This window comes from Mirounga leonina, unplaced genomic scaffold (assembly GCF_011800145.1).
Source record: "Mirounga leonina isolate KUSES-001 unplaced genomic scaffold, KU_Mleo_1.0 Mir_115, whole genome shotgun sequence".
Lineage (NCBI taxonomy): Eukaryota > Metazoa > Chordata > Mammalia > Carnivora > Phocidae > Mirounga > Mirounga leonina.
The window spans coordinates 91,699,574-91,727,286 of record NW_023270268.1 but is presented as its reverse complement, the minus strand read 5'-3'; the positions used below and the strand labels follow the sequence as shown (position 1 = coordinate 91,727,286).

Here is a 27,713-nt window from a genome sequence, read left to right as displayed (position 1 = left end):
TAGAAAGGAATAAAGGAGGGTTAGGGATTGGCAAAAAATAAGAGACTATGGTTACCAGTAAAAGGAAATTACACAAACCAGGTTGGGAATATTTTAAATGCGTGCATTTTAATAAAAACTATACCTCGAAGCATATGTTAGCAGAGACTGTACTGAAGGGAAATTATTGCCGGAATATCAAAGAAAAACACCTGATGGAAATTCCGGAAGTTGTCTTGCCTTTTGAGAAACAGTAGGCATATCAACTAAGGGGGGTAAAATCCATCTTGTGAAGAACCGCCCAAAGCTGATTCTTCAAAAAAGCGTTCTGGAAATCCCGGTGTATATGGCACCAAGACCCATCTTCAGTGCCACGGTTCTTTCCAGAAACGAGAACTGAAGAGTATGGGTGGACCCCGCCCAGCCCGGGAGACTTCTGCACGTCGGTGACAGGTAGGTTGGACTTGTATTTGTGCAAATTGTCCTTCCCTTTCCCACTCCACTTGTATTGAGTACTGCACTTTCTTTTTCATCTGTGTGGAATTTCCGGAGTTTTAAATACGCTAAACTACTTCAGCCTGTGACAACATCTGGTCGCCCGGAACCTGCCCAAGACCCAGCTTGTGTAGCCCAGAAAGCCGAGTGAGACCCCTAGAAACCGGGCGGGAGGTGGGGCTGCACGCTGCTGGCGGTGGCTACTCACTCTCAATTCGCTTCCGGGGGCGGGCCTGACACCGCTGGGGTTCGTCCCGCCTCCAACCGGAAGTGTTTTGACTAGGGCTCCGCCGTCGCCCCGCCCGTTGGCTTTTGCCCCGGTGGGGGTGGAACTTCCTGTCTCGTGTAGCCAAGGTCCTCCAAAGTGAGGCCCGGCACGGAGGGCGAGGGTGTTAAGAGCTGTGACGGCGAGTCTGGCAGCAGGTTAGCTGGGGCCTAGTGCCCGGGTACTCACCCACTCATTACTGCAGTTATCCTTACTGCCCTCCTACGGCGTCTCCGGGAGGCCTTGGAGCCCTGAGAACCTAAGCGTGTGTCTGTCCACAGGTTCGGAGAGGGCCATGGAGGTGCGGCCCCCGGCGCCACAGAGCTTCCTCTGCAGGCAGCGGAGTCCTTTCCCTCGGGTTTTTGCTGCGGGAGCTGTGGCCGCCGATTCGGAGGCTCTTGCGGAGAGAGAGAAGCTGTCTTCCTACGTCCGGGAGCCCGATTACTCGGAATCCGGATGGGACCGCCTCCGGGACCTGTTTGTCAAAGAGTAAAAGTGCCTAGGGTCTGTGGGGAGGGGACTGCGAAGAGCTGTCCCCAAACCTGGGTCATCTTGGGGTGAAGGACCCCTGGATGTGGTTTATTTTTAAATAAGATTTGGCGTTCTAGTATCTGTATCCCAAGCTTGTGTCCTGACATTTGGTAGTTGTGTTGATTGACAGGACAGATTTCAGATGGTAAGGGTGAAACTCATTACATGTTCCAGCTCTTAGGAATACTTAGAGAATATAGTTTTAGTGTAATCCCCTGGTTTTACAAATTAGAAGAATCGTACCGAGCTAATTAGTGTCAGAATTGACCCTAGAATCCACATCTGCAAGATTCCGCTCCAGTATTCTTTTTCGTATTTCACTTTATCCCAAACTGATATTTTGTGACCATAACCCCTGCTCCTCTCCAAAAAATGAAGGTTGAAGAGATGGCAGAGAGACCTGTAAAATTTTTATTCTGTCAAATAAGGAATATATAAAAAATAGTAGCAAATATTGTCTCATTTTATGAAACAAGATACTAGCTGGATTAACGGATAAGGTTATTTCAGAATAAAGGATCACTCTTCAAATTGAATTAACTGTAATGAAAAACTCAGGATATTTCATTCATTCATTCATTTCATCATTTATTCATTTATCAATTACTGGTGAAAAATTTGTCCTTTCATCGAGTACATTACCATACTACACTGTTACCCAGTGGTTAAATTAACTTTGAAGCTTTATGATGTTGCTGAGATTGTGAAATTGTTGGCAGAATCGTATTTAATTGCTTTATTGAGATTTCATCATCTTTTTTAAAAAGGTTTTATTTATTTATTTGAGAGAGCAAGTGAGAAAGAGCATGAACTAGGAGGAGGGACAGAAGGAGAGGGAGAAACAGACTCCCCACTGAGCAGGGAGCCCAGCATGGACATCCATCCCAGGACAGATCATGACCTGAGTCAAAGGCACACGCTTAACCCACTGAGGCACCCAGGCGCCCCTCATGTTTATTTTAAAGATAAGGAGGCACCCTTTCTCATTGGTCCTTCCAATGAGATAACTGGTGAAAGATGCTATGTAGTATATAACAGAGGAGGGTTATTTTGACCAGCTTTATTAACCACAGAATGTTGGAACTGAAATAAACTTGAAGGTAATGTAGTGTAATTTCCATGCTCCCCTTCATCATAGATGAGGAAACTAAGGTTTATAGAATTGTGATCTGGCTGCAGGTCGCTTAACAGTAGGTGACAGAACCAGAACCACAACCGTGTTGCCATTTGTGGTTTAGGTCCTTTTCACCACTGTGCCGTTTCTTCACTTTAATGCTGTTTGGGCCAACCATAGAATTTCTTTGAGCCTGTATTTCCGTATCAATAAAATGGAGATAAATATCACCTATGTCATGGAATTTTTCAGAGAACAAAAAGGCAAAGCATATACATCTGGCTTGTTAAGTTTTAAGCTCTTACATTTTCTCTTCTGAGTTCTGCCATAGACCAGTTTTTAGGTAAATGTTTTTGATTTTCTTCACTGTAAAAGATAAATACAGGGTTCAAATTATAGGAGTTTTTCTTATTGACATAAGTATAAGAATTACAGTTTTCTAAGAAATTAGATTTCTCTTTAGATGCAGGAACTGTAAAAACTCATTGATTCTGATTTGAGAAATGTTATTGATGGGGCACCTCGGTGGCTCAGTGATTTTGGCTCAAGTCATGATCTCAGGGAACAAGCCCCAGGGTCCGGCTCTGCACCCAGTGGGGTGTCTGCTTGAGATTCTTCCACACCCACTTCTCCTCCCTCCACTCATGCTCACACACTCTGTCTCGTGCTCATAAATAAATAAATAAACAAACAAACAAATAAATAAATAAAATCTTTATAAAAAATTTCAAAAAGGGAAATACTGATCTTTGCATTCAGCTTACGAATTGTTCCTGCTTCCAGAGATGTGGTTGAGTTGTAATAGTCATCACATAAAAGCACCTTAGAAAAAAAACTTCGTAGGAATATAATACGCATCTAGAAAAATATACATAAGTATATTGATCAATGAATTTTCACAAACTAAACATAGCTCTGTAAACAACACTGAGAGACTTAGCAGCATTTCAAAAGCTCCCCTTGTGCCCCTTCTAATCGCTGTATTTCCAAGAGTATTCAACCAATAACCTAATTTCTAACAGCATAGATTAATTCTGGCTGAGATTTGAAGTACTTGTAATATAACTGTGCTATTTAATTCATCAGAAGATTTAATTTATCAGAAGATTCTGCCCATAATGAAAAATGCGGTGATGTTAGTATTGGGATAATTTTGAACATACTGTCTTTCAGAGAGCAGTATCCATAAACTAATCCCAAACAACGTTGTCTTTCTTATGTCTTAGTGAACAACAGAGAACTTCAAAGGAACTTGAGAATATTTATAAGGCGGCAGTTTCAGCAGGCATCATTGGCTGGGCATATGGGGGAATACCAGCTTTTATTCATGCTAAACAGCACTATATTGAGCAGAGCCAAGCAGAAATTTATCATAACCGGTTTGATGCTGTGGTAAGTACTGATACTCTAAAAGTATTTGAGGGCACAGCAGTTTAGCAGTTCATTTTACACTTAGTTACTCAGGTAGGAGGGTTGGGAGGGTTTAGGATGTCAGAGTAAAGGAACAAAGTCTATACTTAATAACAGTGGAAGTACTAATGCTAAAGTGCATACACATGGCTTGTCAGACCATGTTTCTTACCTGCAGAGGGATTACCACAATGGCTCTACTTTCTGAAATAAATTTCTAATCCCTAGCTAAATCATCAAGGTTAGCTATAGCATATTAACCCCATTCACAGAGCCACCATGGAGGACACTAGTTCACACTAAAACAATAATTAGCATTTATAACTACAGTTTATAGAGTGCTAACTCATTTGTTAGATTTGTATATCAGTTCTGTTGTATAAGCGAGGAAGTGATAGCTCAGAATTGTTTTGGGGTTTTTTTGAAATTATGTCAGACTCAAAGACAAGTTGTAAAAGTAGTGCAAAGAATTCCTATATACCTTCCACCCAAATTCTCCAAATGTTAACATTTTACCACATTTACTATATCATTCTCTGTATAATGCATGCTATTATTTTTTTGTGACTGCTAGAGAGTAAGGTGTAGTCATGATGAATGCTTCAGCATATATTTCCCTGAAAACAAAGACATTCTCTTACATAACCACAATATAATTATACAGATAGGGAAATTAACACTGATATAGTACTTTTATTTATGTATTTATGTAAATTTTGCTAGTCATCCCACTAATATAAAAGTAAATAAAAATTTTTTTTCGGTCCAGGATCTATTTTTGGATCAGATGTTGAATTTGCTTCTCATGCCTCTTTAGTCTCTTTTAATCTAGAACAGTTTCTTTCTTTAACTTTCTTGATTGTGACATTTTTGAAGATTGTGGGCTATATATTTGGTAGAATGTTTCTCAATTTGGATTTGCTTAACGTTTTTTCATGATTAGATTCAGGGTCTGAGTTTTAGCAGGACTATCCTAGAATTGATGTTTCCTTTTTAGTACATTATATCAGGAGCACATATCTTTCTTTTTTTTTTTTTTTTTAAAGATTTTATTTATTTATTTGAGACAGAATGAGAGAGAGAGAGCACATGAGAGGGGGGAGGGTCAGAGGCAGAAGCAGGCTCCCTGCCGAGCAGGGAGCCCGATGCGGGACTCGATCCCGGGACTCCAGGATCATGACCTGAGCCGAAGGCAGTCGCTTAACCAACTGAGCCACCCAGGCGCCCCTGGAGCACATATCTTTTGTCTCTTTACTGATGATGTTTATTTTAGACACTTGGTTGAGATGGACTCTACCAGACTTATCCGCTGTAAAATTACTACTTTTTCCCTTTGTAACTAGTGTCTTATGGATACTTATAAGATATTTTGAGACTATGTAAATATCCTATTTTTCCACAAATTTCTGTGCTCTAGTTTTAGCATTCAGTGATGACTCTTACCTGAAAGAGTTAGTACTGTGGTGGTTGCCGAATGGTTATTTTCTAATTCCATCTTTCCTGTATTTATTTGTTAGTAGTCAGCTTTAAGGAAGAGCTTTCCCTCCTCTTGTATTTGTTTCTTTATAATTTATTTATATCAGTGTGGACTCAAGGATTCTTATTTTATTCTGTAGGCTCATAATCCATTATTATCATTATTTATCTTGAAGCTCAAATTGACCTAGATTTGGACAGTTGGGGACCTTCAAACTAGGTCCTTTGTCCTTTTGATCTGTTCCCATCATTCTTTGAGCGTATCTTTACTTTTGGGCATAGCAGAATGCTCCTGACTCACCTTTTACTTTTCTAGCACCAGCCCCAGAATTAGTTACCACCAAAGAATTCTAGTTTCTTTTAGTGGAAAAATGGTATTTAAAAGCTAAGATTTGATGCTAGGTATGCTCATTGCTTACAGGGTTATCATGGCTTCTAGGCCCTAGGTAGACAAAATTAGGACATGTGTGTGTTCATGTCTACTTCTATACACATATTCATACACACTTTTATATTTATTTATTTGTCCACCTATTTATTAAAAGCTATGAGTCCAGGGGCACCTGGGTGGCTTAGTTGGTTGAGTGTCTGGCTCTTGGTTTTTGCTCAGGCCATGATCTCGGGGTCATGGGATCGGAGCCCGAGTTGGGCTCTGCCCTAGGCAGGGAGTCTGCTTGGGGATTCTCTCTCTCCCTCTGCTTCTGCCCCTCCCCCTGCCCACATGTTCTCTCTCTCTCAAATAAATGAATAAATCTTAAAAAAATAAAAAATAAAAAAAAAAAGCCATGAATCCATACTGATACTCTTCAGAGAGTTTTAACTTGCCCAATATCGTATAGTAGTTAAGGATACACTTAGGAATTCTCTCAAAATCTAGACTATATCCTCAGGATATTATACTAGACTTGCTCCATGGTGATGTGGTGAAAAAATACTGTGGAGACCAACAACCTATCTTCCAATTCTGACTTTATTCCTTATTGGCTGAGTGATCTTGGTTAGAAACTTCTGTCTAACCTTTAGTAAAAACCGAAGCACCTACCTGAAAAAAATATTATAAGGATTAAATGAGTAATATGTTAACACAACTTTTATGTAGAAGGTGGATGGTAAATTTATCAGTTCTCTTCTCTTTCTCTGTTCCTTTTCTACATATCTGTGTTACTATCATCCTTCCCCTTTAATTTACCATTTAGTCGGTTGTTCTTTTTTATTTTATGGTTTCTTTTCCCCAAGATATAAAAAGCATGTCTAACACTGACTTTATATCTGCCATGGCATTTGCCGTATAGATTCTCAGTTTATGCCTCATTGATAGATTACTTGGTTGACACGGCGATTCTTAGTTCCTTTTCCATCTCCAGATAGAATAGGATGCACATGGGACTTTTGCTTTAGCTTCACTACTTAAACAATGGTATTTCTAGAGATTGTATGGTGTTTCTGTTTAGGTGTCCCTGCCTAATCCATAGCCAACATCCCTCTGCCACAGTTTCAGAATAAAGAAGGTATCAAGGTATTTTGGAACCTCACAGACTTTTCATTAACTTTAGCAATCTGCACATCGTGCTGCCACACGAGGCTTCATCCGGTACGGCTGGCGCTGGAGTTGGAGAACTACAGTGTTTGTGACTATATTCAAGTAAGTTCTTTCTGAATTGTGACAGAGGGTCTTGGTATTCTTTCAGGAGCACATCTTTTGAGCAAGTGAGATTTTTAAAAACTAAATACCCACATGAAAGTGATTCATAATACCCTTTTCCTCAAGATCTTTTATCTATCTGTGTGACAGATTGGTCCAAATGTGGTTTTGCATCCATGGGTGGAAGTCTGCTAACTATTATCCAAATACATACAAGGTTTTCTAAGTAAGAGAAATTCTGCAAAACTCTTCTTTACGTTTCTTTTTCTAAGTGAATATTTTTTCCAGAAATTTGACTGCTCTTTGGTTCATTCTTCAGCAGAAGAAGGCCCACCTAGAAAACCGATAAGCATGTTAGTATTGTGGAACACATTGACGGGGCCTAGACTAAGACCTGGAATGGACATAGTAGGCACTTCTAAACTAATACCTATCACTTCAGTGAAAATTATGATCAAGAAAGTAAAGGGGATATACTTTTTAAATTTTATGTTTTCTTCTTTCCCCCTTCTTCCCAGCACAGTCAACACTGGTCTAAATGTGTACCGAAATAAAAATGCCCTAAGCCATTTTGTCATTGCAGGAGGTAAGACATTTTTGTTCTTGTTTATGTTTTTTCAGTCTTCTCAAGTATAGTTTGGAAAATATTTATGGACTTATAAATCAGAGCTGCTGAATTCTTTAGTTGACTTCTCATCACATCTCATTCAACATTCATGCAAAATGTATGAAGAGCATTGTGCTTGGCCCTTGGTGTACTTGGTGAACAAAACAGAAAAAGTCTTCGCTTTCATGGAGTTTTACCATCTAATGTGGTTGGGGAAAAAAGGTTGCTGTGATAGAAGGTAGCAAATAGGGGAGGCAATGGGATGGTCAGGGTGATCGGAGAAGGTTTTTTTTTTAATGTTCATTTAACCAACATATAATACATCATTAATTTTGCTGTAGTGTTCAACGATTTCATTAGTTGCGTATAACACCCAGTGCTCATCACCTCCAGAGAAGGCTGACATTGAAGCTGATACCTGAAAAATGGGAAGAAGTAAGCCTTGTAAAAAAGAGTAGCCTAGGCAGAGCGAACATTGAGGGTGAAGGCTCTAAGGCAAGAAAAGTTCCTCAAAAGCAGGATAATATGACTGGAACATAGTGAGTGAGGGGAAGAGTGGCTTGAGGTAAGATTGGTGAAGTGAAGTAGAAAGGGACCAGATTTTTCATGGTAAGAGCTTGGATTTTATTTTAAAGCTTTATGCCTCTGGTAAATGTGACCTTTTTAAAATGAACATTAAAAATAGTATTGAAATACTATTTCCAGAAATGTGAATTATGTGCCACATATACCCAAGCACTCACTGACTCATCTACATTCTCTCTCTCAGCAACATTCTGATAGTAATTAACTAATTTACAAGCTCTATTAACACAGCAGCTCTGTCCTACCAATCTAATGTGGTCAATCTTTGCAACATAATAGTTACGAAACAAGCTATTCTTCAGCAGGCTTCTCATGAAAAATTGCAGAGATTATACAGGAAAGCCTAAGAACTGGACTTCTTTTGTCTCATTAAAATGTGAATTAACTTTAAACATACAGTTTGCAATGTAACTCTAGGAGGCAAAATATACAGAGAAAAAATTTAACAAAATATATACACATATATTTAACGCAGATACTAGTATGACCATCTCTCACATACAAAAACATACATATAATGCACATAACATTTAAAAAATGTTTAATTTGGAAATAATTTCAAGCTTACAAAGAGCTTTAGGGGTGCCTAGGTGGCTCAGTCGTTAAGCATCTGCCTTCGGCTCAGGTCGTGATCCCAGGGTCCTGGGATCGAGCCCCACACCAGGCTCCCTGCTCCGTGGGAAGCCTACTTCTCCCTCTCCCACTCCCCCTGCTTGTGTTCCCTCTCATGCTGTGTCTCTCTGTCAAATAAATAAATAAATAAAATCTTTAAAGAAAAAAAAAAGCTTTAAAAATAAAAGTAATACAAGGAACGCCATATAGCCTTTATATACAGAGATTGAACTGTTAACATTTTAGTCCATTTGCTTTATCACTTGTGCTCTCTTTTGGGTGCATGCTCTCTTTCTCTCTCTATATGTATATACACACAAAGGCAAATACACATACACATGATTTGAATTTAACAATTTAATGGAAACATTTTAAAATATAAAACTAGAAGTAGGCATTAATAGCATTGGAGCAGCTGAAATTTGCCCTTTTTTAACTTGCAATCATTTTTCCATAGTATTCTGTGGGCTTTTATCCAAACCAAACTCTGTTTTCCTCCTCCAGCTTCCATACTTGTTCCTGCTTTTATGTTCTCTAGCATCTACCCTGTTAAATTAAAAACAACAACAACGAAGTGAAGCAATGATACGGTTCTGCCCTTTATGCACCTCTTTCCAAAGTTCTAGACCTATCAATTATATTCCTTTAATATATATGGACTCTCAGCTCTTCTTTCTTCCCACTGCTGCTGTGCGGCCTTCCCTGTTTGTAGTCTTGGTGTGCTCCACTTCCAGTGTTGCCTTACTTTTTTGAAATACGAATGTGATTGTAACACTTTTTTGCTTGAGGTTCTTCCATAGTTTTCCATCATTTTAATGTTGAGTCTTTATCTGGCCCCCATATACCGCTCTTGCTCCACCGTTATGACTCTACTTTGATTTCCCAAACCCAACATAATCTTGCTTTACATGTATTGGTCCCTCTTCTTGAACCTGCCTTTGCACTCCCACAGACAATTTTGTTCAGCTCTTATTGGACCTGTCTTTCAAGGTTCAGCTCATCTGTCAGCTTCAGTTTCCCTAGAGATCCTTCCTAGCCCCTATTCTTATCTTTGGGTCTTTTTAGGTGTCTTCCCCTATGTTCCCGCAATTTACTATAAATACTTTAATTGAAGCACTTACAACACTATGTTGTAGCTGTTAACTTGTTTTGCTTCTCGATGACTTACTTGATATCAGAGAAAGCCTTTGCCTTTTATATCACAAGTCTTTGACGCATGGTAGAGTAGAATAAATGTTTCTTGAATGTAAATTGAGTGTAAAAATTAGTAAAAATAGTCCCACATCAGGCTCCTTGCTCAGCGAGGAGCCTGCTTCTCTGTCTGCCTGCTGATCCCCCTGCTTGTGTTTGCTCTCTCTCTGACAAATAAAAAATAAAATCTTTTAAAAAATTAGTAAAAAATGATAAGAATAGAAAAATACATCTGATACAATGTAAGTTTTTATTCTCAAACCAGCAACCAATATTGAACTTAATGGTGTAACATAAAGTAATTTCCCCTGAAGTCAAAATCAGGTCAAGGATGTCTCCTCTCATTATTATTTGGCATTCATCTGGACATTTATAAATGTATATTTGACATCTGGAATGGCTGAGTGAGGAGCTTGTAAATCCTCTCCACAGAAAGCAACAATAGAATTGGACAGAATTATCAAAAACAACCATTTAAAGATGCTGGAAGTTGACCACAAGCACCCAAAAAATCAGTAAGCATTTATCCATAATTTCTACTGAGTCTCAGTAAGAACATTGAGAGTCTATTCTCAGCCTAGGGCTGCTCCTGCCCCCTAACCCACAGCTCCATGATGTAGAAATTTCACAAGGACAGGCTGGAGGACCAAATTTCTGCTGCTTAAGGTGGCTGACTTTATTTGGAGCAGAGATCAGAAAATTCGAAGCCAAGGGGTATTGCTGAAAATAATTGCAACAGGGAAGGATATTATCACACAGCTAACCTGAGGTTTTGATACTATTTGGGGTAAGGAATAGACTGGCAGAGGAGGTGGAATCTTAACAGGGATAGCTAGGGAACAAGACAGCCAAAGAGGGCTTTAATAAGATCCTACTTATTCCTAGAACTCTGGAAAGTTGCACAGCACACATGTGTAAGTATTCATGCACATTCAGGAGAGACTGGTAAGGGCTCTAGCAAGCTACTTATCTTTGGTTCATTGTGAGGCTTAATTGTGAGGGTTAATTGCGAACACCAAAAGAAAAAGCCAGAAAAGATTCATAAACTATCTAAACTTTGAATGCATTCTTCAACCACAGATACATTGGCAAAGGATAGAAGCCTTACTGCCTTGAGATGTTTAAGCATAACCTCTGATGAATCATTGGCTGACTGCTTATACCAGTGTGATGCCTAGGAAGCCAGGCATAAAGATAAAAATTAAGCAATGACATTAGTGGCTGTAGCCTGCAGAAAAAAGACTCCACAGAATTGGTCCAGGCAAGTTACTACATAAACAAAGAATTATAGCCATTCCCCTGTGGAGGCTGTGCTAACTCCAGAGATGCTGTAATTTATTACCTACAGTGTGCAGTTTTCAACAACAAAAATATCGTAAGACATGCAAAAATGGGGTTAAAAAAAGCAATCATTGGGAATGTCTCTGACAGGACCCATCTATTGAACATATCAGACAAAAAGACTTCATACCATTTTTAAAGTAATAAAAGTAGGATGACACTGACTTATCAATAGAGAAGGTCAATATTTTTTGACAAAAAATTTTTTTATAATTATAAAAGATTATAAATTATAAAAAGAATTATATGATTATAAAAATTATATTAGAATTATAGAATTATAAAAAAGAATTATAAAAAAGGATCAAATGAAAATTCTGGAGTTGATAAATACAACAATAGAAATTAAAAGTTCACTGGAGAGGAGAGCTCAACACCATATTTGAAATAGCAGAAAAGAATTGGTGAACCTGAAGATGCATCAATATAGGTTGTTTCTTATGAAGGATAGAATTTTTTTTTAAAAGATTTTATTTGAGAGAGAGCGCATGAGTGGGGGGTAGGGGTAGAGGGAGAGGGAGAACCAGACTACCCACTGACCAAGGAACCCAGTGCAGGACTCGATCCCAGGACCCCGAGTTCATGACCTGAGCCTAAGGCAGATGCTTAACCGACTAAGCCACCCAGGTGCCCATGAAGGACAGAATTTTTTAAAATGAAGAGAAGTGATCTGAGCCTCAGCAATCTATAGGACACCATCAGAAATACCAACAGGTATGTGATGGAAATGCTAGATGGAGAGAAAAGAGAAAGAGGCAGAAAAAAGTGTTTTAAGAAATAAAGCTACAAACTTTCCAAATTTGATGAAAAAACATTAATCCATACATCGAAGAGGCTCAACAAACTCTAAGAAAAATAAACATGCACCTAGACACATAAAAGCAGCAAGAAAAAAACAACTCATACAAGGAACGCCCCAATAAAATTAACAGCCGATTGCTTATCAGAATAATGGAAGCCAGAAGACGGTAGAATGGCATTCAAAGGCCTGAAAAGAATAAGTTATCAACCAAGAATTCTCTATCTAGCAAACCATTCTCCAAAATTGAAGGCAAAAATAAAGACATTGGCAGATAAGCAAAGAAAGAAAATTTGTTGCTAGCAGATATCTTACAAAATACTATAAAAGCTCTTCAGGCTAAAAGGAAGTGATACCAGATGGTAACCTGAATCTACATGAAGCATTAAAGAGCACTGGTAAAGAGGTGCCTGGGTGGCTCGGTCTTTAAGCGTCTGCCTTCGGCTCAGGTCATGGTCCCAGGGTCCTGGGATTGAGCCCCACATCAGGCTCCTTGCTCAGTGGGAAGCCTGCTGCTTCCTCTCCCACTCCCCCTGCTTGTGTTCCCTCTTTCGCTGTGTCTCTCTCTGTCAAATAAATAAATAAAATCTTAAAAAAAAAAAAAAAGCCCTGGTAAAGATAATTGTATAAGTAATTATTAAAGGTTGTCTAAATATATATTTTCTCTTAACTGATCTAAATGACAATACATAAATAATAATAAAAGATAATACATAAAATAATAAAATTGAAGTGTTAGACATATAGCATGTTTAAAACTCTATATGGCATTAATAGCACAAATGAGAGGGAAGGAATGGAAGTATGCTGGAGCAAGATGATATCAAATAGTAACTTGACAGGAAGAAATGAAAAGTACTAGAAATGGTAAATATGTAGGTTAATATAAAAGACATCATAAGCCTATTGTTTTTTCTTTCTTAATTTTTTTGCTTCTTTAAAATACAGTGATTGTATAAAATCATAATATTGTATTGCTGTGTTTTAACATATATACATAACATAAGTGACAATAATAGCACAAAGATGGGAGAGGAGTGGAGCTGTATTGGAAGAGTCTGTGTACATCTTACTGGAATAATATTGGTACTGATCTGAAGTAGACTGTGGTAAATTAAGATGCATAGGGTAGCCCCTAAAGCAAGTAATAGCAAAGTAACTTTTTTTTTTTAAGATTTCTTTTCTTTTTTTTTTTTTTAAAGATTTTATTTATTTTGGGGCGCCTGGGTGGCTCAGTTGGTTAAGCGACTGCCTTCGGCTCAGGTCATGATCCCGGAGTCCCGGGATCGAGTCCCACATCGGGCTCCCTGCTCGGCGGGGAGTCTGGTTCTCCCTCTAACCCTACCCCCTCTTGCACTCTCTCACTCTCTCTCTCAAATAAATAAATAAATAAAATCTTAAAAAAAAAAAGTTTAAAGATTTTATTTATTTTTTAGAGAGCGAGCGAGAGAGAAACAGCATGAGAGGGGAGAGGGTCAGGGGAGAAGCAGGCTCCCCGCTGAGCCGGGAGCCCGATGTGGGACTCAATCCCAGGACCCTGGGATCATGACCTGAGCCGAAGGCAGATGCTTAACCATCTGAGCCACCCAGGCGCCCAACTTTTTAAAGTAGTAACAAGGCCAAAGGAAATTAAATAAGATATATAAAAACAAATAGTAAGATGGCAGGCCTAAATCTAGCTGTATCAGTAATAACATTAAATATGAGTGGATTAAACACTGCAATCAATAGTCAGAGATTGACTCTATTAAAAAAAGTTCCAACTATATGCTGTGTACAGGAGACATATTTTAGTTCAAAGAAACAAATAAGTTGAAAGTAAAACGAGGGAAAAAGATAAACTATGCAAACAGTAAGGAAAAGAGCTTGAGTGGCTCTTCTAGTATCAGACAAGATAGACTATAATATAAAAATGCTAGAGACAAAGACATTTCATAATGTTAAAAGAACCAATCCATCAAGAAATATAACATTTATAAACATACATGCATCTAACAACAGAGCTCCTAAATACATGAAACAAACACTGACTTGAGAGGAGAAATAGACAACTCAATAATAGTTGTTGGAGGCTTTAATATGCCACTTTTAATAATGGATAGAACAACTAGAGGAAATACCAGCAAGGATATAGAATACTTGAACAACACTATCAACCTGTGTGACCTAACATCAATAGAACACTCTACCCAACAACAGCAAGAATACACATTCTTTTCAAGTGCACATGGGATATTCTTCAGGCTAGACCATATATAAAGCCACAAAACAAGTCTCAATAAATTTAAAAGTATTGAAATCATACAAAGAATGTTCTCTGACTTCAGTGGAATTAAATTGAAAAAAATGGGGGATCCACAACTATTTGTAAATTAAACAACATATTTATAAATAACCCGTAGACCACAAGGAATCACAAGGTAAATTAGAAATATTTTTAGTTGAATGAAAATGAAAGCACATGTCAAAATTTCTAAGATTCACCCAAATTAGTACTTAGTGGGAAATTTATAGTTATAAAACCCTACATTATGAAAGAAGAAAGATCTCAAATTAACACTATAAGCTTCGACCTTTAAAAACTAGAAAATGAGGAGCAAAATAAACCCAAAGTAGGCAGACAGAAGGAAATAATAAAATTAGAGCAAAACTCAGTGAAATGGAAAGAAAAAGAGAAAATCAGTGGAACTAAAAGTTGGTTTTTTTGAAAAGATAACAAAATAGACAACCTTTAGCAAGACTGACCAAGAAAAAACGAAAGACACAAATTACCAAGATTTACTCAAGAAGAACTAGAAAATCTGGATAACCCCATAATAAGTTAATAAACTAAATTATTAAAAAATTTTTTTCACAAAAGCCCAGGACCGGATGGCTTCAATGGCTATTTGGGAAATTTCTCTCACAAACTCTTCCAGAAAACAGAGGAAGAAGGAACACTTTCAAACTCATTCTGTTAGACTAGTATTATCCTGGTACCAAAGCCAGATGAAGACAACAAAGAAAACTACAGATCACTATCACTCAAGAGTATATACACAGGGGTACCTGGCTGGCTCAGTTGGCAGAGCATGTGACTCTTGATCTAAGGGTTGTGGGTTCAAGTCCCATGTTGGGTGTAGAGATTACTTTAAAAGAAAAAGTATATACACAAAAATCTTTAACAAAATCATGACCCAATGATTTTATCCAAGGAATTTAAGGTTAGCTTAGAAAAAGCATTTGACAAAAATCCAACATTCATGATAAAAACTCTCAACAAACTAGGAATAAAAGGGAACTTCTTTAACCCGATGAAGGTCATCTATGAAAAAACCTGCAGCAAACATCATATTTAATGGTGAAAGACTGAATGATTTTCCCCTAAGACTGAGAACACAGCACAGATGTATACACTTGTAATTCAGGTATTTGATATGAATACAGTTGTATTCAGCATTATACTGGAGACTTTAACCAGTGCGTTCAGGTAAGAAAAAGAAATAAAAAGTACCAAGAATGAAAAAAAAGTAAACTGTCTTTATTCATAGAAAACATAGTTATGTGTAATAGAGTCTTACTCCATTTTTGGTGTTTGGCTGCTGACAGCTTATAAGCCTCAATACTCCCTCCCCCGCCCTTTAATAGTTATAGGTTCACAGTAAAATTGGACAGAAGATACAAAGATTTTGCATATCCTCCCTCCCACACTTACATGTAGCCTCCCCAACTATCAACATTTCACACCAGAGTGGGATATTAGTTACAATTGAAGAACCTACAGTGATGCATCATTATCAACCAAAGTCCATAGTTTTCTTTAGGGTTCACTCTTGGTGTACATTCTGTGGATTTGGACAAATATATGATGACATGTATCCATCATTGTGGTATCATAAAGAGTATTTTCATTGCCCTAAAAATTTGCTCTACCTATGCATCCCACCTACCAACCTCTGATAACCACTGATTTTTTTCTTTACTGTTTACATCGTTTTGCCTTTTCCAGAATGTTATATAATATTACATAGCTTTTTCAGATTGACTTCTTTCACTGAATAATATGCATTCAAGTTTGCTCTAGTGTCTTTTATTGATAGCTCATTTCTTTTTAGTGCTTTGTCTGAATATACCAGTTTATGCATTACCTACTGAAGGACATCTTGCTTGCTTCCAAGTATTGACAGTTATGAACAAAGCTGCTTTTTATATAAATGTCTGTGTGCAGGTTTTGTTGTGGACATAAATTTGCAGCTCCTTTGGGTAAATACCAGGGAGCATGATTACTGGATCATATGGTAAGAAACTGTCAGACTGTCTTCAAAAGTGGCTGTACCATTTTGGGTTCCAACCAGCAATGAATGAGAGTTTCTTTTGCTCCACATCCTTGCCAGCATTTAGCGTTGTCAGTGTTCTAAATTTTGGCTATTCTAATGGGTTTAAAAAAAAAATTCTTATTTTTTAAAAATGCTTTGTTTGGAAAAGAAGACTAGGAAGAAAAAGACCAAATTTATTACTACCTCTGGGTAATAGAATTAAATATAATTTTGTTCTTGTTAATTTTAAAACTTAGAAAATTAAAAAATGATGAATAGTACTTAAATAAGACAAATAAATCTCAAATGTTTTTTTAAAAATGTTACTGCCTGAGATGGCATTAGTTGTGTTGTACCTGGTGAGGGAGGAAAATGAATGACATCGTGGATATGCCCTTCCAGTGGGAAGGAAAGAGGACCTGTGCACCGACCACCAGGTGGCACTGTAAGCCAAATGCCCACTTGCAGGCCTGCCTGAGGTGTGTAGCAGTACAGGAAAGGTGAGGCTGGGGGAAGGTATAAACGGCAGGGGTTTTTGTTTATTTGGGGAAAGTTTTTCTGGAAGAATGCAGAAATGGAAGAGGTGGAAGTGAATAACAGATTTTTAAGAGGAGGTGGGCAAAAATGAAGCTGAATGAGAAGAGATTGGACCCTAGAACAGATGGAGTAAGTAGGTTTGCAAAAGGAATGTTTTCCTTTGAACCTGCAGTGTGGAAGAGATTGTGGTGGTATATTAATGTTGGGTTCAGAAAACTTAGGGGTTTATGTCATTTTTATAGAAGGAACATTATAAAGATAGATTCTAGTGTTTAAAGATAATTTAATATTGGGATTTTTTTGTTTTAAAATAGCTGTCACAGGAGGTCTTTTTAGAATAAATTTGGGCCTGCATGGTCTGGTGGCTGGTGGCATAATTGGAGCCTTGCTGGGGTAAGTGTTAACACAGTTTTATTCCAAATTAACACAACTTTCATTAATGCCTTACTTGTTAAAAATCTCATTCATTTCTAAACAAATTTAAATCTTAAAGCCTATAAAAGGTCTTTAGTCTTGTCTTGGCAGTGGCTTTGACTGTCAAATTCTAAGTCTACCCCGATGGTTGATTTTACTTCCAACTGTCACTGAGTAAAAACTGTTTAGATATCACTAACACCTGAAACTATTTGTGGTTTGAACAATGGTATTTACAAGGAGCAGGAAAAAAAGAGTAAGAAACAATTAACAAGCACATTCTATTAAAATTGTTTTTGTTTGGGTTTTGTTTAATTGTAAAAATTTTCTTCTTCAGCTTTTTACTTTGAAACATTTTGAACCTACAGAAAAGTTGAATGACTTAGTACATTGAACACCCATGTATTCTTCTTCACTTACATTCACCAATTGTTAACATTTTGCCATATTCATTTTTATATCTATGTGTGGAATGTATATACAGTTCTTTTTCTCTTTTTTCTTTTTGGTTAAATCTTTTGAGACCTCATAATTCTTCACCTCTGAATACATCAGCATGTATCTCCCAGGATGAAATGAAGAATATTTGCCAATGATATCACAGTGTACTCATCACAATAAATAGTTTAGCATTAAGTGAAAAGAAGCCAGCCACAAGAGGTTACAAATGTATGATTTCATTTATATGATATGCCCAAAATATACAAACCCTTTGAGACAGAAAGGAGATTAGTGGTAACCAGAATCTGAAGGGAGAGGAATGAAAGGGTTTACTAATAGGTATGGGGTTTCTTTTGGGGATGATGAAAATATTCTAGGCTTAGTAGTGATGGTTGATGGATTTATAAATCTACTGAAAACCACTAAATTCAATACTTTAAAGGTGACTTTTATGGTGTATGAATTACAAAGGTCAATAAAAAAGGTAACAAAAAAATAGTTTAGCATTGATTCAATATAGCTATCTAAAATAGGGTCCATATTCAAAATTTTTCAATTATTATAATAATGCCATATATATGTGTGTATGTATATATATATTTTTAAGATTTTATTTATTTATTTGACAGAGACACAGCGAGAGAGGGAACACAAGCAGGGGGAGTGGGAGAGGTTGAGAAGCAGGCTCCCCGCAGAACGGGGAGCCCAATGTGGGACTCGATCCCAGAACCCTGGGATTGTGACCTGAGCTGAAGGCAGTCGCTTAACCGACTGAGCCACCCAGGCGTCCTGTATATATATTTTTAACCCAGGATCCAATTGTATATCATTTTTATGGTTTTGATTCCTTTATTAAAAAAAAAAAGATGTATTTATTAGAGAGAGAGTGCACACAGCAGGAGGGGCAGAGGGAGAGGAAGAGTGAATCCGAAGCAGACTCCGAACTGAGCATGGAGCCTGACGTGGGGCTCAATCACAGGACCCTGAGATCACAGCCTGAGCTGAAACCAAGAATCCAGTGCTTAACTGCCTGCGCCCCCTAGGTGCCCCTTGATTCCTTTAAACTAGAACAGTTCCACCACCTTTCTTCCCCCAGAAAATTTCTCAATTTCTTTTGATTATCCCCTCATGATTAGATTTAGGTTAAATGTTTTCATCAGGAATACAATATAGGTGAAGTTGTTTCTTTCTCAGTGTATCACATCAACAGGCATAGTGTATCACTGATTATAAGTGATGTTAATTTTAATTACTTGGTGCAATAGTTTTCTATTGCTGTGTGACAGATTACCACAAACTTCAGCAACTTGAAACACTACCCATTTATTGTATCACAGTTCTGTAGGTCAGAAGTCTGAGTAGGTTCAGATGGGCTCTCTCTGTTCAGGGTTTTACCAGGCCAAAATCAAAGTGTTGGTCAGGCAGGCTCTTATTGGAGGCTCTGGGGAAGAATCTGTTCCTAAACCATTCAGGTTGTGGACAGGATCCTTTTGGCTGTAGGACTGAAGTCATTGTTCCCTGGCTGGTTGTCAGCCAGGCACCACCGTTCCTAGAGGCATCCCCATTCCTTCTCACAGTGACCCCCCCCCCATGTTCAAACCAGCAACCAGCATGTTGAATCCTTTCCATACTTTGAATCTCTCTGACTTCTACTCTGCCACCAGAGAAAACTCTCTGCTTTTAAAGGATTTATCCAGATAATTTACTTTTTGATTGACTCAAAATCAACTGATTATTAACCTTTATTACATCTGTAAAATTTTGCCATGTAACATAATCATGGGTATAATATATTTATAGTTGAAGGATTAGGGCAGGACAATTTGGGGCACCATTTTAGAATTCTGCCTACTGCATTTGGTGGTATCTAGTAAATTTCTCCACTGTAAGGGTATCTTTTTCACATTGTGATTAATAATCTGTGGGATAAGATTGAATTGCCTGTTCTCCAGCTATCTTTTTTCTTGTGGCTTTAATGATCTATTATAATTGTTGCTGTAATCAGTTATTACAAAGATGGTTGCAAAATGATTTGGTAGTTCTGTCTTTTCTTCTGTTTTTATTAGTTGGCGTTCACCGGAATAGAGGAGTTCTCCCTTTCCCTCCACCTATACCCTCCCTTTTTCTATCCCCTTTTTAGGAGGAAGTTAACACTGTAGATTTATGCATTCTTTTTTAAAATTCTTTTTAAAAATTCAGCATGTCATAATCTATTGCTGAACATGATTTTTATTGTGTTTTTTTGTTTGTTTTTTAGCAAAGTCTACCCCCAACATGGGGCTTGAACTCGGGACCCTGAGATCAGGAGTTACATGCTCAACTGACTGAGCCAGCCAGGTGCCCCTTGTTATGTTGTTAACATACCAGCTTAGTTTTGGAGGGAAAAATTGTTGAAATTAGAAGCAAGAACAATTTCTTTTTCTTTGTCATTAAAAACACATTAACATAAATTTTATCATCTTAACCATTTTTAAGTGTACAGTTTAGGAATGTTAGGTATATCCACATTGTTGTACAAAAGATCTCAAGCACTTTCTCATCTTGCAAAACTGAAAACTCTTTACCCATTAAACATTAATTTTCCCCTCCCCCTGTCCCCTAGCCTTTGGCAACCACCTGTCTACTTACTTTGTTTCTATGATTTTGACTACTTTAGATACTTCATATTAATGGAATCATATAATAGTTGTCTTTTTATAACTGGCTTATTTCACTTAGCATAACATCCTCAAGGTTGATCCATGTTGTAGCATGTGACAGGATCTTCTTTTTAAAGGCTGCATAATGCTCCATTGTATATAACACATTTTCTTTATCTGTTTGTCCATGGACATTTCCACTTAGCAAAAATAATTTTTTGAATGAGCTTCAAATGAGCTTGTAGTCAGAGGAAATTTAAGTTATATCAGAGTCAAAAACTCCTTCTCTTTGATAACACAAGAACGAAACCCTGTTCTGTTACTGTAATGATTGTTATCTAAATCAGTTTCTCGGTGGGTATCTATTGACGTTATGGGTGAGACTCTTGTGCCAGACTTTGGAATTTGAGGATGTTTTGGTGGTCCCGTCCCCAGAAGCTAGTAGTATCCTTCCTCCAACCAGAATGCCCTCCACAGTTCCTGCCCCTTGTTACCATTCCTGGTATTAATTTCACTTCTGAGAAATCTTCGGTGTAAAGCTACTTACTAGAACTTGTCATAAATATATATATTCCCAGTTTATCATTCATGATAAAACACAGAGCCAATTTATAGACCTGTTGTTTTTATACCAGTTAATTTGAGGAAGTTGCAGTGATTGTTTTTCTCTACTGTTTAGAAGACCAGGAAGGAAATTGCCTTAATAATTTTTCTTCATTCGACAAGGACACTTTGTCAGAGTCCCTGTACCTGGCAGGGACCAAGTGCCAAGTCAGTGTTTCCTGGGCCTCAGCAGCACGGTGGCGTGCTCCAGTGGCCCCTTCATCCTAAGCTTGCTCTCTGCTTCCCCCTCAGCACTCCTGTAGGAAGTCTGTTGATGGCATTTCAGAAGTTCTGCGGTGAAACTGTCCAAGAGAGAACACAGAAGGATCGCAAAGCACTCCATGAGCTGAGACTGGAAGAGAGGTAAGGAGTGTGTGAAGATGAGGGTATCTGACTTTCTTAGCCATCGTGGTGCTCTGTTAACCCAGGTCCTCCAAACTGCCCCTCAACTCGAAGATGAGTTTCTGGTGCACCCGGCTGGCTCAGTCAGTGGAGCACTTTTGATCTCAGGTTTGTGAGTGCAGGTCCCATGTTGGGTGTAGAGATTACTTTAAAAAATAAATAAATAAAATCTCAAAGAAGAGTTTCCTTTTCTTCAACTTGTACCCTACCTGATCTTTTAATCTTTTTAATGAAGGAAAAATGAAAGACACTAATTTTATTTTTAATCTGATGAGGATCATTCTTTAGATACACTTTTTTTTAAAGTTAAGATATTGTTAATCTCGCTTGGGTGCATATTTTTTCTTTTTCTATATTCTTGACTGCACAGGAAATTACCTAAAGGAAGTGGACAGCAATGAGTGAGTTTCACATGGCGTTATTTAAAAGGCAATATCCCCAGTTACACATGCATCTATGAACAATACAGAGCATGTTAGGTCTCTACATTCAAAGATTCCACTTCTTGCTGTGGATGCATATGATTTAGGTAGTTATAGTGGCTGTTCATGGACTGGATGCCACTGAGGAGGAGGAAAACTTTGACGTGTGCCATCTAGTCGTTCCCTGGGGTCCAGTTATCAGACTGAGAGTGGACTTTGTGCTGATTCTTTGTAAGATCACCGTAACAGGCTGCTAGCTAGCACTCCTGGTACAAAGGATTCTCGTAGCTCGGCTTCCTGCATACAGACGAAAGCTGCTGCTGTTTTAAAGTCTTTTTTTTTTCCATGTTTTTACTTGAAACTTCCATTGGTGCTAAACACACGTATGCACTTGGAAATTCTTAATATCTGTAGATCAGTTGTTCAGGGACTTGGGTTCTAGAGAAAAAGCATTGATTTTGCAGCCAATGAGACCTTGAAAGCAAACCTTAAATCCCAGTTAGGCTATTGATTAGTTCCATGACCTTGGATATTTTACTTAACTTCAAGCCCTCTTGTTTTCTCAGCCATTCTGAGGGCAGAATCACACCAAAATGCTCAATATATGTTTGTTTCATTCATTCCTCTTCTCCAGAGTAAGAGGATAGGTGGGATATGTAGTTATCTAAGTTCTAGGATAAAGCACTTAAAATTCTAAATGACAGAATAAAATGTGATGTAGAGAATTAAAAGCATGAAAGCGTTAGCTTATTTCTAGTTCTTTAGGTGTCATAAGAAACTTTTTTTTTTTTAAGAAAAGGAAGCTTTGAGAAAGGAATTGGAAAGGTAAGGAAAGTATATTGGTATTTAAATTTGATACAGAAAGTTGCAGAAGAGTTAACAGTTGGAAAAATATGAACAGATAATAATTGTATCCTCCCCAAAAAAGGAAACCAGAAAAATAACTGGGGGATGTTGATCAGTTATTTAGAGATGGAAATCTCAAAAATGGTTAAAAACAATAAATTGAATTGAATTATAGTAATGAAATACTTTAGAAGGAAATAGGGTCAAAAATTTATAGGATATTTATATGTCTATGATATATATGTGATATTCCTGAGGAGTTAATTTAATACCTAGTTAAGAACTTATTATATGCCTGCTTCTTTGTTTGAAAATAACTATAGAGAAGTCAAACAGAGTGTGAGTATAAAAAATTGCCTTAGCAGAAAATGTAGAAAACTGGCTATGGAGATATGGAAGAAGAAATGGTCAAACCTGGTTATGAAGAGTTGAGAAAAAAGTCATGGATGACCTTGATAATCACTTAAAGAAAGGAAGACACTAATACGAGATTTAGAAAAAGAACTGCTCCGTTATTTGGAAATTGGATTTTAATTTTTTGTAAATATACATCTATAGCGTTGTCCCATCTGACTTTTCCATATTGAATTTACCATTGTTACAGCCTTTGCGCAGTTCCTGTAAGGTCTGGCAACAGGGAGGTAATGGAGTGGCAGGGGGTTCACACCAGCTCCCCACCCCCACCCCTAGCCCTGAGGGCAAGAGGACAGCCAGTTTGCAAGGCTCACACTTAAGCTCAGGGTGCTTTTCGTTCTTGCACGATACCCCCGCAGGAACTCTGGAACATTTTAGGGATCAGAGCTGCAGTGTCCATTTTGGTGATGTGAGAATTGTAGTCGGCCCTTGAGTGGAACAGGTTAGGAGAGCGTAGAAAGTCATTGTTTTTGAAGTTCAAGGAGCAATGTTTGCTCATAAGGCACAGGGAGAATGGATAAATACTATCTTTTTAAAAAAGATCTCTCTAAGAACTAAGAAACAGAGCAGTACATGATATATTCTTTTCATTCTTTTATTACAGCAAAGCCAGACTACAATTTACTGAGCTCCTCCCTGAAGAAATTGAAAATAGCTTACAGAAAAATCGATCCAAAGATGATGTTAAGAAAATTGAAGCACTGCTAAATCTTCCTAGAAACCCTTCATCAACAAATAAACAAGACAAAGACTGAAAATGTTCTGGACTTAACATTCAATTGGTGAATCGAAGGGATCTGTGTCCGTTGAATGCCAATGGCTAGGCTTCTCCTTGGTCGGCCTGCTGACAGGTTAAGTGCTGGCACATCTAGTGGCAGTGACTTGCTCTTATCTTTTTTTAACCAAGAATTGGGCTATTGTGCGCTCACTTTACTTATCCTTAAATCTAAATACACACTTATGTCTTTCCTGATTGGTCTTTATATTTGACATTATATCTGTAGTGATCAATCAATACATAATTCTTTCCCCTGGATTTTACGACACTAGATTTAAAATTTCCCAAGATTGGAGTTGAATTCTGTAGGTTATATGTTTATTCTTGCAGCCCTTTAAAAGGATACTCTAGGGGCGCCTGGGTGGCTCAGTCGGTTAAGCGGCTGCCTTCGGCTCAGGTCATGATCCCAGGGTCCTGGGATCAAGCCCCGCATTGGGCTCCCTGCTCAGCAGAGAGCCTGCTTCTCCCTTTCCCTCTGCCTGCCGCTCTGCCTACTTGTGCTATCTCTCTGTCAAATAAATAAATTTAAAAAAATCTTTAAAAAAAAAAAATAAAAGGATATTCTAGGAATCACTAGGAAGAGGAGAGGAAAGAACCAGGTGAGGCAAATGGTCTGTGATAAAACCCTTGTGCCTTTGGGTCCTGGAAACATCACAGGCCTAAGTGTGTAGGGGTGCCTGGGCGGCTGTTGATTGAGTGTCCGACTCTTGATTTAGGCTCAGGTCATGATCTCAGGGTTGTGGACTGAGCCCTGAATGGGGCTCCGTGCTCAGTGTGGAGTCTGCTTATCCCTCTCCTTCCCTCTCTGCGCCTCCCTCCTCACGCATGCCGTCTCTCAAATAAATAAATAAAATCTTTAAAAATAAAATAAGGTAATTCCTATACTATTTGAAATACAATATAAATTTAACAAACAATAAGTAGATAAGCATTACTAAAAAAAGGAGCCTTTGTTTCCTCTCTTAGTGTTGATGACAAAGTGTCTATGCTGTAATATGCAGAAGTTACTTAGAATAGATACACAGTCTCTACACTCCAGGAGCTTGCTCCTTAGGAAGGAATCTGCAATCCTGCAGATTTTAACTTTTACTAAGGGCAGGGCGGGGGAGGGGTGGAATGAACTGCGTTAAGTGTACTAAGGGGGAAAAACTGCTAGTGCTTTGTTTTGGTGTTAGATCTCTGTTTTTAGTTCCTGCTCTGAAAGTAACTGTTTTCAGGAGCTGGTTTTGTGTAGCCGAGTAATACAGTGGCTGAAATCATGGGCTCTGGAGGCAGATCGCTGGCTTAGCATCCCAGCCATGTGGCTTTGCTGCCATGTGACCTATAGCAAAGCCATTTTACTAGGTCTCAGTTTTCCCCTCTGTCAAATGAAATAGTATCTGCCTCAGAATGGGTATTAAGTGAAATGATGCATGTGGAGCATAGCACGATGCCCTGGAGCACAGGGGATGAGAGATAGAAGAACAGATATTAGTAATTATAAGGATAGAAGAACCTCTGCACAAGTATATTATTAACATGATTTACATGTTATCACCACACTCCATAAAGCATGTTTTTCTTAATTATCCCATTCATAAACTGCTGACAAGTTGGCAGTTAGTCAGTCTGTTTATTGTTTTATTCACATCCACATATAGATTAAATTCTCCAACTAGAAATTAGAAAACTAGATGGTTGGTTTTAAAAATAATTTTATTCATATCACAGAAATATCAGAAGTACAACTGTTTGAAAAAATAGTACTAACACATTTATCAAATGTAATAAGTAATGTAATATAATTTAAGTATAAATAAGCTATCTCTTAAGTGTGTACTATTTCATGACTTGAGGTCTCCTTTTGATGTCTAAGGATTATTAATTTAACTAAATGCAGCAATTCCCTTTTTTTTTTTTGTTCTTTGCTTTAAGTTCTTGTCAGTTTCCTACTTTTATTTCCTTCAGTGATTTTATTCTGAGAGCAACCATTTAAAAGTGTACTTCTGCTCCTTAGACTATGTAGCATAATCTGGTCCCTTTATAGCTACCAAAATTAAATGTTTTAGACCCAGCCACATGTGAGAAACTTGGTCAACTTGCTGTCCATTGTGAAATTTTCAAATGAGAATGTCTGATTGCTCCTGCTTAAGTCAGGTCCACCTCCTGGTCCGTTGAGTTGTGGAAGACAACTTCAGAGAAAGAGGAGTCATGAGCAAGTAACACAGGAACAGCAGTTGGCCACCTTCTTTTCAATTCTCTGCTGGTGTCAGAAGGATCAGAAATACCAAGGAGGAAAAGCCACTTTAGGGATCTAAGGAAGGCCTATGGAATGCTGTTTCCATTACCTCGATAGATTTCTAAGGACAGCTTACTGTTTAATAATACACCATAAAAACCTATCTCATTTTAAATGAGAACCTTCTCATATTTTATAAATGAGGTTAAACTAGCATAAAGCCATTTAAGGAGATTATTAGTCCAATATGAACCAGTAGGATATGACTCTTTAAACCAACCTATCCCTCTCCATCCTGACTATTGCTTTGAGGTGTATAAGTCATTCATCTTACATGTCACAGGATATCAGTTTTGGATAGATCTACTTTCTCCAGAACCTGATGGAGAAGTGGGAGAGCAACAGAGGAGAGCACAATGAAAAATGAAATACTGGCTAACACCACTAATGTTTCCATCATTCTCACATCGGTATACATACCAGCATACTACCCACACATGAACATCAGATTCCCTTTTACAACAACACAAAATCTTCCAGCGTTGCATCAGATCAAGTCTCAAAAGTTGACCTGACATTGGACAAATTCTTTTTCCAGAAGCATTTTGACTGGTGTGTGTGTATATATATATATACACACCAGTTAATAGCACAGAGCCAGACTAATGGAAAAGAGCACCAGAGACAGGAAATCTGAGTTCTGGCTCAGGCCTTTATCATTCAGGTCACCCCCTGGGCCTTGATGTCCTTGTCAGTAATGAGACAAGTGTTTTCAAATGTCTCTTCCAGGCCTGAACAATTCTTTGTTTCTAAATTCTTTGACCAAGGTTACCAGAGCTACTTATGTCCCCACCATATTCCTCTGGTCACTTTTTGCAGGGCCACTGAAATGAAGAGGCTCCTAGAAAACATACTTGAAGTACAAGGTGGGATAATCCTGGCCATCTGAGGAAATTCAAAGAAGAGGTCAATCTAAGATGGAGGTGGGACCTGAGAAAACAAAAAATTAAACGAATACTTCAAACCCTAAATTCTCAAAGGAGGAAACCATTTTAAAATTTTATATTTTTTATCACAAAGGTGCTCCCAAATTGAGGTGACATTTGTAGATATTAATCTTGATGGCCAAAGAATATAAAGGGAAGTCCAAATTATGGGAGAATTTAGGACAAATCTGACAATTTTTATTACATGAAATATTAGGCAAATATTAAGCACCAGCTATCATCAAACAACCAAACGTTAGTGATCAAGGTAATATTCTATCTGTGAGGCAAACAGATCTATCAGGCATGGTTGTTCTCAATAAGCCTACAACTCAGTAAAGAATATAAGACATGCACGTGAGAATAAACCCAGGATGGAATGTGATGTGCTAGAGAGCACCGCTCCAGCAGCTCAAAGGCAGAGTTGCTTGAACTGGACAAGATGGCCACTAGGAGACTGGACCCCTGGCTTCAGTATGACATATCAGCTGGCTGAGCAGAAGACTGTTAACAAGCAAAGGCAAGGAAGTTCAAGGTAATCACCGAACTGAGGGGGACATCCTGGAAAGGGCATCCTGAAGAAGTTGAAAACAGGAAATAGAGACTGCTGTGGGGAAATGTGCATAGGCCTGCTATGATGAAAGGAACCTGAGCTTCATACCCAGTTTGAG

General features: G+C 38.1%; 2 protein-coding genes across 8 annotated transcripts in view; one reads left to right on the top strand and one right to left on the bottom strand.

Moving 5' to 3' along the window:
• Positions 1-756: 756 nt before the first annotated feature.
• TIMMDC1 (translocase of inner mitochondrial membrane domain containing 1) lies at positions 757-24,028 on the top strand. Its single transcript, XM_035000106.1, has 8 exons — positions 757-897; positions 1,021-1,228; positions 3,611-3,776; positions 6,824-6,912; positions 7,431-7,498; positions 17,194-17,272; positions 21,229-21,339; positions 23,665-24,028. Exons 2-8 carry the CDS (start codon positions 1,035-1,037, stop codon positions 23,813-23,815), a joined length of 858 nt encoding a protein of 285 aa, XP_034855997.1. The 5' UTR covers positions 757-897; positions 1,021-1,034; the 3' UTR covers positions 23,816-24,028.
• Positions 24,029-26,457: 2,429 nt separating this feature from the next.
• Positions 26,458-27,713, bottom strand: part of CD80 (CD80 molecule) — a 36,864-nt gene continuing 35,608 nt past the window's right edge. For all 7 annotated transcript variants that reach the window (XM_035000098.1, XM_035000099.1, XM_035000100.1 and 4 more), the window contains one exon: positions 26,458-27,046. The gene's annotated coding sequence lies outside the window, so the exon portion shown is untranslated. The remainder of the gene's footprint in view (positions 27,047-27,713) is intronic.